Source organism: Lactuca sativa, chromosome 9 (genome assembly GCF_002870075.4).
Source record: "Lactuca sativa cultivar Salinas chromosome 9, Lsat_Salinas_v11, whole genome shotgun sequence".
Taxonomy (NCBI): Eukaryota; Viridiplantae; Streptophyta; class Magnoliopsida; order Asterales; family Asteraceae; genus Lactuca; species Lactuca sativa.
Window position 1 is genome coordinate 201,160,065 of NC_056631.2, and position 12,502 is coordinate 201,172,566.

A 12,502-nucleotide genomic window follows, 5' to 3' on the forward strand; every position below is an offset into this window, starting at 1 on the left:
AGTAAGAAACACATATAAGGCATACGAGGCATCTATCTAAATCAGTTAATTCTAGCATGTAATTCCTAAACAGGTCCTTAGCCTATATTCTAGCATGCATATCTATCAATAGCATAAAATGTACATCAATATGGGTATATTGAGAATCACTTCATTTTTGAGTTCTGGATGATTGTCCGCGTCGCATCTTCCTTTTTATAAATTAAATTTAGGTCAAAAGATCATACACAGGGTCTTAAGCCAACAATCAAACAAGGAAATGACAAAAGACCGAGCTCACGTTTTTGACCCAACTATTTCTTTGAGTTTTTTTTGTATAAAAAGTTTTCTTTTTCAAAACTTAATTTAGAAATATATCAATCCTTAGTTTGAGTTCAAACACAATGTAGAACGCACCTAAATCACTCAAACTAAGTCTCTGATACCAACTTGTAACGTCCCAAAATTCAAACTAAAATTTTCTTTTGAGAGTTAATCAATGAAGGAACTCTAAATCTAAAGAAAATCCTTGGAATGAAGAATCCAATTGATATATTCACCAAGGTTGTCACTGCTGAGAAGTTGAAGCTTTGCAAGGCTTTTACTAGCCTTCCAGAAGTTTGAAGAGAATGATTTGGCAGGAGAGAGAGAGAGAGAGAGAGAGAGAGAGAGAGAGATAGAGAGAGAGCAAGAGAGGGATAGAAAGAGAGAGGTTGAGGAATAATGAAAAATTGAATGTCATTTAAAGTTTATCTTGTTCACTCCTTCAAGTAGGAGATTATCGGGGTGTGAATTCTTGATAAATTTGCTTGAGAATCCTAATGGAGCACATGAAGGCACATGAAGCATCGAGAATCATGATGGGGCACTTAGAGGCACATGGAGTATAAGGAATCACAATGTAGCACATGGAGGCACATAAAGCATCAAGAGTCCTAATGGAGCACTTAAAGGTGCATGAAGCATCGAGAATCATGATGGAGCACTTGGAGGCACATGGAGCATCAAGAATCTTAATGGAGCACTTGGAATCACATAGAGCATCAGGAATCCTAATACAGCACTTGGAGTTAGGACAAAATATCAAAAGATATGTCATGCATTAAGATACGTCACCAAGGATCAAGGTGTGCCTTTGGTGGCACAAGGTGTGCCATTGTTAGATAAAGTGTGCTATTTTGTGGCATTCCATGATTAGTTGGATATTAGGGCATCCCTTTCATGGGTTAATTGTGGATGGGCATGACCACTCAGAATTAGGGGTTCCCATTCTTGTCTTTAATGTAACACCTGATTCCTAGTATGCCTTTAATTCAAGTATTTCTTATGTTTTTCTCTGGGACTCGACGAGTTGGAGGCCCAACTCGTCGAGTAGAGTCGTGATCAACGGGAAGTTTAAGTAGTCTACTTGACGAGTCGGGAGACTGACTCAGCGAGTAGACGTTGTTTGAGTGAAACCCTAAATTGAGGTTTTGCACCCTATTTAAACACATTATAACCCCTCAACTCAGCCCCCATCGTCCAGAGTAAACCCTAACTCGAAACCCTAGTCGTTTTTAGTGTGTTCTTGAGCCTTGTGGTGTTACTTTGTGTGATTAAAGCTTGAAGAAGAGTAGGAGGCTTGTGAGATCAAGGGGGAACAAGAAGATCCAGAGTTTTGATCATATTTCCAGCTTATTAGAGGTATAAAGCTGAAACCTTGTCTATCCATTATCTAGATCTTGATTTTGGGCCTTTTTCTACATCTTTCTAAGCCCTAAAGAGGTTGTATTCGGGATTGAGTATTGGAAGTCAGTTTATGCTTCAGATCTGGGGTTATTGGGGGTCTTTATGGCATAAAGGTGCCCACCTTGTTGCCATAAACACCCCCATGCATCTTGTAGACCATCTTTTATGGCTTTTTGAGCCAAAGACCCCATGCATGGACATCAAGTTCATGACTTTACGTATAAAAGGGACCCTAGGAGGTCAGATCTATGATTTGGATGCATTAAGTCCCACTAAAATCGACTGTATAGTATTGGACAAGGAGGGACTCGGCGAGTCAAGACGCTTTTTCCCCAAAAACGTCTTCTGGAAATGGTTTTGGTTGAGTGGAAGGAACGCTCAGCCTGCTAGGGGTTTGCCTTGGACCTGGCAATCAAGGGACTCGACGAGTGCTAGAACAGACTCGACGAGTCTAAGTCAATCTCCCAACTTATGAAGATAGACTGGGCGAGTTCGAAAGGAACTCGGCGAGTCATAGACTGAACATCTTCTTATGGATGAAGATGAACTCGACGAGTTCAAGAACGAACTCGGCGAGTCGGTTGAAGATTGTCCGATGTGTGGATGAAGGCAAACTCGTCGAGCTCTTGTTAGACTCGACGGGTGGAGACGGGTTTATGACATTTTGGTGGATATGGGGACTCGACGAGCTGGCGGACCAACTCGGCGAGTCAGGTCAACTGGATGTTGACTTTGATTGATTTGAGTTGACCCTGGTTGGGGTTGCATACTCAAATTGATAACTTAGAAGGGTTGTCGTGTAGGGATTGAGGAGTCGAGAAGAGTTGAGTTGCACGCCAAGGATAATTCAAACACTACACGACATCCAGGTGAGTTACCTTCCAGTAGGGGTGGGTCTAAGGCCACAATGCTGGCCCACCAACAAGAGTAATTGGTAGATAATTGTCTTTGTGATAATTATATTTTTATGCTTATGAGTTATGCTTATGTGATATGCTTATGAGATATGCTTATGAGATATACTTATGTGATATGCTATATGAGTTAGTGGTAGTAGTAGGGAATAGCTTTTCCCTGACTTGGTCGTTAGGACCGAAGGGTAGATCAGTACCCCAGATATGCTTGACGTATGATTTATATTTTTTTATTGTATGATAGAGGTAGGGGTGAAATAGTCCCTGATGCCGGTTGAGATAGACCGGAGGGTAGTCAACACCCCAAAACGGCCTGACATGGGTAGGTCAGCACCCCAGAATGGCTTGACATGGGTAGGTCGGGCACCCCAGAAATTCCTAGCAGTATGTATGCTATGTGATTGTATGGTATGTGGTATGATAGGGGAACTCACTAAGCTTTGTGCTTACAGTTTCAGTTTTGGTTTCAGGTACCTCTTCGTCTAAGGGGAAGGAGCCGGTGATGTAGCAGTGTGTCACACACACATACGTTTTCTGCATTGAGTTTCTGGGATTGTACTCTGATTTATATTACTTATGTTGAGATGGTTTCCGAACACGTTGTTACAGTTTTTATAAAATGACATGACTTTGGTAATGTTTTGGTAAACTATGTTGTGAAGTATTTATTTAAAAATGTAATTTTTGGCCTCGAAAATTGGGATGTTACATTTAAATAGACTTATATCCCCACCACTATTTGCTGCAAGTTTTTCGTGAGTACTTTCAAGAGAGCAATCATTGTTACAGCATATCCGCTAGAGCGGTTTGTAAGCAAGAGTGATTCTTTTGTTTTAAGAGCTCAAGTCTAGTGTAACATTTTGGTGATTATAATAATTCTTGAAAGTTTAATGAAATCCTCTCTCTCTCTCTCTCTCTCTTTTTCTCTTTCTCTTTCTCTTTCTCTTTCTCTTTCTCTCTCTCTTTCTCTCTCATTTTATCGTAGACATTGGCTACTTTAACCGAACCACGTTAAATATTGTATTTAATTTTGTAAAAGTTTAATTTCGCAAGTTTCACCAAAGTCCTTGTGACAACCTGAAATTTTCCATTCAAATCAAACCACTTCAATCCAATAATAGTAGAGCAGCTACAGTAAAATTTTAGACTTATGGAATAAGTTTGGCAATTTTAGGGTTTTACACCTAAGGAGTTATTAGGAGAGTGGATGCACTAGGATTTTGTGCAACACTGTAATTCCATTACTCTAGGTCATTAGAATCCATTCCGAGAATAGAAATATTTTCTGCCAAAAATCTCAGGACTATAAATAGAATTCTGAACCAAATTGGTTCATTAGTTGAATTCCAAATAGAGAAAAGTCAATTTCTCTCTCATGGATCTTCGGGTTTTCATCCCAGATTGTGAGTCTACTTTCATAGATGTGTTTTAATACTTGTTATATGATTAATAACATTAATTACATGTCCAAAGTACAAGATCCGGGAGTTTACCGCCCAAGAACGTTCTTGGGGAGTAAACTCCAAAATCAAGTCTAAAGGCCACCTAGTCCCATTTCCGTGTTAGGCATCTAACTAAGGACTTAGTGTATGATTATTAGAGGCTAGAAACAAATCAAAACCACTTAGTTTGAGGAGTTTACGGCCAAGGAACCACCTCTTGGGCCGTAAACTCCAAGTAAAGGGCACAAATGAGTGCCTAGTGTTCCTTTAGCCTTAGAACAAGAACCTAGAAGCCTTAAACTCATGTTTTAGGCCAACAAAACAATTAGAAACCAACTTTGGAAGGGAGTTTACGGCCAAGATGCTCCTTAGGCCGTAAACTCCAAGATTAAGTGCCAAAACCCCTTCAAACTCTTCCTAAGGCTTGGTCTTCATTTTAGGCAAATACCTTAAAGTGTTTAGGACCTAGGAAACTCATGAAAAGCATAAGTATTGAAGAGTTTACGGCCAAGAGTATTTCTTGGGCCGTAAACTCCTATTAAGGGGTCAAAGGACACCCTAGACACTTCCTTAGGCCAAGAGACTTTTAGGGCAAGTACCTAGATGAGTTTTGGGCTAGTTAAAATTGTTAGAACCCCATGTGTGAGGGAGTTTACGGCCCAAAGAGTTCTATGGCCGTAAACTCCATAAAATGGTACATATTTGTGCTATGAACCCTCCTAAAGCCAAGTACCAAAGCCTAGACTTGTTCCTTGAAATGTTGGGGACTTGAAAGAACAATAAGAACCCTCCCAAGGGAGTTTACGACCGTAAAATCCAAGGGAAAAGGGTCTTTGGGCCGTAAACTCCCCTTAGGAGTCAATATGGTACCTTAAACTCTTGTTAAGCCTAGAACAATTCCCCTCTAAGGTTGTAGTACTTCTAAGCTCCGTTTCATGACTTGGTTGAGAGTTTACGGCCAGGAGCTTACTCCCCTGGGCCATAAACTCCAATGAATATGGTCTTTTGACCTTAAACTTCCATTATGGGCATTGCACTTCTTTGTTGCAACCCATTAGCCTCCTAGCACTTGACCAAAAGTGTTGTCCTCGCGCTTAAATGTTATACTTGTATAGTTAGTGATTAAATCTCTAATTATTTATATACATATGTCTTCATATGTAATTAGGATAATTGTGTGTGTCTAATTCATCACTTGACACCAAGCACTTGTCCGATCCTTCCGTACGATAACAGTCCGTTCAATCCCAGTCACATACTGCAGGTGAGTTCATACCCCTTAACTAATGTTTTAAACTATTTTAAATGTTTTATGGGGGGGGGGGATACAAGTAGAATCATGCTACTTTTTATGTCAATCACAGGTGATTAGTAAGTAGGATTATATTACTTATTACATCAATCACATGTGATTAATATACATCATTCAAAAGATTTGGCTACTCATTAGCCGTTTTACCAAACAGTTTTCCTTCAAATGATTTTTATAAACATTTTATATGTTTTCAAACTACTTATTACACTGTACTTCTTACTCTGTATATTACCTTTCGAACTTATTTACAACTATGTTTCAGACAAATGTTTCCTTACTCAAAACTGTTTTATCAAACTTATGCCTTCAAATTGTTTTATAGATTGACATCAAGTCGATCTTTCCTTAAACTAATATTTCTGTTTCAAATGTTTTACCAAACTTATTTATGCTTTTATATTATAAATTGCATGCCTCTATATGTATAGTTATATAAGAAATGTTTAAAAGACTTAGGAAGACTATCCACCCTATTTCCTTTTCGCGCCTTGAGATGTGGTCTGGTGGGACATTGGGTATTCGTCCGAAAGTCGTTTAAAGATTAGTTATATATCATATGTACATATATAGTCATAAAAAGGTCCTTCCAATTCATCCTATGCCCTTGGGTAGCAAGGGTATACATCCACGTCCATACGTAACACTTAGATTACTAGCAAGCTACCATATGGGTAGTTCAGGAAGATACTAGAACCATTACTAGAACGCGATATCATACAATGAGTCAGTTCATTCATGAGTCGATACTTTCTAGAACATTACTGTACATTACATATACATCTATACTAGGACGAGAACATATACATTTATACTAGAACGCTTACATTACTATACTTGATAGAACGCTTACATTACTATACTTGCTAGAACGCTTACATTACTATACTTGCTAGAAAAGTTCATTACATTACAGCTAGAACAGTACATTACATTACATATACGAGAATACGTTATTACTGTGATTTAAATCGGAGCATGACTTAAAACCTCATGACTTGAGTTGCGGCCAGAGTCTCTTGAAGGGGGAGCGTTGAGTTTGCGTATAGATTCTATAATGGATTGACTATCCTACGCCTTGCTGCTAGCTACAGCGGGACCTGCAGGTCTGCGGGTGCCAAACGTCATACATTAATTTCGACCATTCTTATATCGATGTAACCAGTCCATAGTATGAGTTTGTGTATAGATCTATACTGGATTGACAATCCTACACCTTACTGCCAGCTATAGTGGGATCTGCAGATCTGCGGGTGCCAAACGTCATTCCGTTATTACGACCATTCGTATGTCGTTGTTACAGTCGATAGTATGGCGCAATTTATCACATAGTGCCTTTGCCCAAAATCCGACTTGAGGTAGTTAGTACAGTAGTAGTCCTTTTAGAGCTACGTTTAGTACTACGTTAATTTTTCCATTACATATTTTTAGTGATAACCTCACTTAAACATAAATGTACAAACTATATTTTTGGATAATGATAGTTATACTTTGGAAGAATACATACTCTTACAAGAGACACACACACAGAACAATTAGGTCTTGGTAGAAGACACCTTCACATGCTAGAAGGAATCATAGGGATTCTAGGGTTTTTCAAACACTTACAAATTCTTACAATACTTACACTTACAAATTCTTACAATACTTACACTTACAAATTCTTACATACAAATTAAGACACTAAATACTTATGATCTCACCAGCTTCAAAGCTGATACTCGCTTTCAAAATTACTTGTATCCTCAGGTCATCATAGACAAGTACCGATGCAAGGAGAAAGGAAGATGGAGCTTGTTCAAGACTTATCTTTCATTTTGATTTATGCTTTAGTGTTTATCAAAATTTGTCAGAATACAATTGTATAATAATTATTTTATTAATGCAATGGATGATGTTGTTGCTTGTTTACTACTTTACATTGTTGTTGATATTATACATGACGTCCTCCGCCCCAGAACGTTTCCGCCGTTCTTGGTTTTGGGGTGTGACAGTCCTTTTATCATTTGTCTAAAGTCTTTAACTTGTTTTGTGTTATGGAAGTCAATGTAGCAATACCCCCCCCCCCCCTTTTTGAATTCCCTCATCATTGGTCATTCTTGACATGAAGCTAAAATATCGTTATGAGCCTTCTATTGACATTCTTGATGTGTGACATCTCAAAAATCACAACCAATTTAAACTTTTCAAATCAACCCATTTACGTTAATAAAAGTGTCTACAAAACCATTGTTCTCAAATCATTGTTCAAAAATAGAGTTTCCCAAGATCAACAACATAAAATCAAGATGTGTACAGTCACACTTTCGCCTTCCCACAACCCTCGGAAGTACCTGAAACCATAACCAAAAACTGTAAGCCAACACTTAGTGAGTTCTCCCAAAGTACCACCACACATAACACATATCATAAACTAACAAGCATGCTAGGTACAATCAGTCATCGGACTGGAATACCCATAGGTCCACAGCCATCAGGCTGGATTACCCCCTCCTGGCCCAATCAATCATCAAACTATAATGCCAATATATTATAGGTCCACTCAGTCATCGGACTAGAATACCAATATACAGCGGGCCCACTCACTCATCGGATTGGAATACCCTCGGGTCCACTCAGTCATTAGATTGGAATAAGCATTAGAGTAAGCAATCAGACCATGTTATAGAGATGCATATAGTTATAAGCCATGATCCAGAGTTCCACGAATGTAATGAAGAACTCGTTTGAGAGTCGAGAAGTGTTGCTTAGGAGGATCATGCATATATTGACAAATTTTTTGAACAACATAGGAAATATCTAGACGGGTGAATGTCAAGTTTTGGAGTGCACCCGCGAGACTCTGATATAGAGTCGGATGAACAAACGTGGGCATGTATAATCAAGTTCAGCATTGGTTTCAGCAGGAGTGCAGGTCGGCTTGTAGTTAGACATATTTTCATGATCAAGTATCTCATCTGCATATTTTTGTTGAGATAAAAACATGTCATGGCAATCTTGTAACAACAATACCAAGAAAATAATTTAACACACCCAAGTTTGTTATAGCGAACTCAAAGCGAAGTGTATGAATAACCTGTTGAATGAGAGTGGTAGAAGAAGCAGTCAACACAATATCATCCACATATAAGAGGAGATACGCCATATGTGCACCATGTCTATATATAAATAAAGAGGAATCAGATTTGTTATTTGTAAATCCAAAGCGAATGATAAAATGAGCAAATTTGTGGTACCATGCTCACGGAGCCTGTTTCAAACCATATAATGATATATACGAGACACACGTAATCAGGAGCAAACTGATTACGAAAACATGGTGGTTGGTGAATGTAGACTGTCTCCTGAAGGTGACCATGAAGAAATATATTCTTCACATCCAATTGATGAGCGAGCCACAAATGAGAAAATAGCCAAACTCAAAACTGTTTGAATGGTAGCCAGTTTAAAAATGGGCTAAACGTCTCCTCATAATCTATACCGGTATGTTTACTACGTCTGTTAGTAACTAACCAAGCTTTATATCATACCAGATATCCATCTGCATTAAACTTCTTTTTGAATAGCCAAATACAGTTAACAATGTTAGCATCAGGAGGTGCAGGAACAAGTACCCAAGTCTTGTTAGAGATAATTGCATTAAATTCTTCTTTCATTGCATTTAGCAAATTAGGATCTCGTAAATCTTGGTGATAATTACGAGGAAGATGGGAGTCGATAACAGTATCGATGTGGAGGTTGAGACGGTTGACGGGTTTAGGGGAGACCATGTTTGGCTCCAGTGAGCATTTGATAGGTGATTTGGGCATGGGAGCAATCCGATTAGAAGGTTGCAGAATGGAAGGTGTTAGCCGAGAAGTAGCAGGAGGATGCTGATCCGAGGAGTCAACAGGATCGATGATGAAGGAGGGTCTGTCAATAAGAGAGTCGACAACAGAAGAGGGCACACCGACAAATGACTTCCTGATGGCGGCAGATGACTTGCTGGTGGCAGCAGCCGACGGTGGTTAGCTATTGTCACTGATAGGTGGTGACAGATGGGACCCGAGATGATGAGAATGAACATTTGGGTCATTGAACATATTACGTGAATTCAAAATCGATAACATTATAATCGGGAGAACTATTAGGAGTTATAGAACCAAAAGGAAAAACGATAACGTAAAAAATGACATGACAATAAATGATTTTTTGTTTGGTGTGGAGATTAAGACAAAGAAAACCTTTATGATTGGTTGGGTATCCAAGGAAGACACAAAGAACCGAGAGTTGTTTGATTTTGTGGGTGTTATTAAGATAAGGATAACAAAGGCATCCGAAGACACGAAGGTGTGTGTGTAGGATGGATATTTTTGGAACAACTTGTGAAAGGGAGTATCATTGTGAATAGCATTGGAGGGAAGAATATTGAGAAGATGAGTGGCCATGAGAAGAGCTTCCACCCAATATGTAGGTGGAAGATGAGCTTGAAATAAGAGGGTGTGCACCATGTTGTTTAGGGTGCGAAGGATACGTCCGGATTTTCCATTTTGTTGAGAGGTGTATGGCATGATAAATGCATGTGAATACCATGAGTATCACAAAGTTGGTGAAATTGATTGATGTACTATTCTTTTCCGTTATCACATTGAAAGGTTTGAATTTCGGTTTGAAATTGATTTTTAATGTATGCCCTAAAATTGAGAAATTTGCAAAAGACATCAGATTTATTTCTAATAGGATACACCCAAGCAAAATGAGTAAATTGATCAAGAAAGATAACATAATATTTCAAACCACTATTACGTATTAATGGAGATGTCCAAACATCAGGTTGAATAGCTTGAAAAGGAAACAATGCATCAGTTTTAGATAAATCAAAAGACAACCTAGTATGTTTTCCAAGTTGACGAACATGACAAAGAAAGGGATAATCCTTTTTATTACAAGAAATAGACATGGTAAAAAGTAAGTGCTTGAAAGCGGGAGTGTCGAGGTGACCAAGACATTAATGCCATAGAGGGGCCGGTGGAGAGAAAAGCTTGAACAGTAGGCTTGGTGAACGGATATAGGTCACTCGTTCTATTACATCGTATGAGGATTTGTTTGGTCTGAAAATCCTTCACAAAAAAACCAAACTTGTCAAATTCAATAGAGAATTTATTATCACGAGTAAGTTTACAAACATATATAAGATTTTTGATAAATTGAGGGGTAATGAGAACGTTTTTTTAAGTGTAAGTGACAAAAAGTATTGAGACCAAGAGTGGAGTGACCAACTTTAGTGTCAAGAATTTGAGATCCATTACCAACTAAAATAGATAAATTAGAATTTTTGCACATATTGCTGAAGGGCTTGAGTATAGATGAGTCATTATGGGGGTGTGCAGTCGCTCCGATGTTCATATACTAATCTGCATTTCCCGGGACTTGGAGACTCATAATGTTGAATGCTTGTGGAAGAGAAGTGGGTTGATCAGCCTAATAATTAAAAAAAAAACGATGTTGTCCATTGGGTTGAGTGGAGTATGAAAGCATAGTGTAACGTCCCACAAATAAGACCCAAAATTTTCATTTTCAATTAATAAAACATTATCCCAAAACATCATCATAAATCTCAAAAGGATCAAATGTACCAACACATCATAAATTATCAAAGTTATCATGAAAGTGCGAACTATAGCGTGTGTGCACTGTAATTACTCCGAGCTTTTCCCTTTTGCACCAGAAGTACCTGAAACATAAACTGAAAACTGTAAAACAAAGCTTAGTGAGTTTCCCCCAAATACCACATACCACACATATCAAACATATAATCGCCCCCGCCCAGTGAGTGTAACGGGCCACACCCTAACTCACATAATGGGCCCCGACCACTGAGTATGACGGGACTCGCCCTAACTTGCATAACTGACCTCGTCCATTAAGTATAACGGGCCTTACCCTAACTCTTACAATGGGCCCTGCCCATCATATAAACATACAAGTATAACAAGTAATGGCATACAGATTACCCATTGGGCCCTGCCCACTAAGCATACATACACATGCAAGAGTCATACAAACATCTAGCACCCTAACATAACAAACCATGGGTCGGTGTTGGTGCCTTCGACCCACTAAACACAGTGAGGAAGACTCACCTCAGACTGTTGAATCTCACAGATAAATCTTTATTTGTTGGTCCGACAATCCTCGTGCTATCATCATAAAATAACATTCAATTAATAATTGGGTCACGACTCATACTAAGAGTCCAAACTAGGGTAAAAGACCATTTTACCCTTTACCTAATTTGGCCCAAGTCCAAAGCCCAATCGAATTAATCTAAAAGGCCCAATTCCCATAATAGCCACCTAAGGCCCAAATATGGCCTAATATTCCCAATTGGGCCGAAACCCCTTCATGGGCCTTCATCCAAAAAATCTAACTAGAAATATGATGGCCCTACAAAGATCTAAACTCTTAAGGTCTACACATGGCCCAAAATCGAGAAGCCAAAACCGAATCCCACCTGCTGAGTACACGGGGTGTACTCGGCTCATACGCTCAACGTACACGTCCTTGGGATAGGATGCCCAACGTACTCACCAGTTGGCCATCCACAACAAATAAGCACTTAATCTATTCAACCCCTATTCCATACTCTCAGATTTGGTCCCAAAAGATGATATATCACGTAAAGTTGGCAACTTTACATACATACATGGCTTAATGAGGCTCTAGAGCTCAAAAGAGCTTAACAAATGACTTAACACATGCATGAGTCCATAAAAGCCATAAAATATGCATCTTTATTCTTAAGGAACCCTTAATATGTCCATATCTAAAAGGTTAAACTCCAAAAACGACCTTAGCTCACAAGGACTAACCAAAAGGGACCAAAAAGACCATAAACAAGCCCAAAATAAGATATATTTTATGAGTTATCAAGCTATGAAGTTTATACCTCAAAAAGCCATGAAATGGAGGAGCTAGAGCTGGATCTCTAATTTTTTCTCCAAAGGATGACTCTTCAATCTTCTCCTTCCTCTTCAAGATGCACAAAACACACCAAAAATGCTTCACAAGAGCTCAAAAGCACAACACGAAGGCTAAGGGACGAAATTAGGGTTTGAAGATGTGGAGGTCGGTCTAAAATGTCCAAG

General features: G+C 38.8%; 1 protein-coding gene across 1 annotated transcript; it reads right to left on the minus strand.

Annotated features, from left to right (window-relative positions):
- Positions 1-7,615: 7,615 nt before the first annotated feature.
- On the minus strand, positions 7,616-9,145 carry LOC111903181 (uncharacterized mitochondrial protein AtMg00820-like). The gene is made up of 4 exons (XM_023898970.1): positions 8,906-9,145; positions 8,621-8,625; positions 8,452-8,533; positions 7,616-7,708 (listed from the first exon to the last, which is right to left on the minus strand). The coding sequence occupies exons 1-4, from the start codon at positions 9,143-9,145 to the stop codon at positions 7,616-7,618; spliced, it is 420 nt and encodes a 139-aa protein (XP_023754738.1).
- Between the last annotated feature and the right edge of the window lie 3,357 nt (positions 9,146-12,502).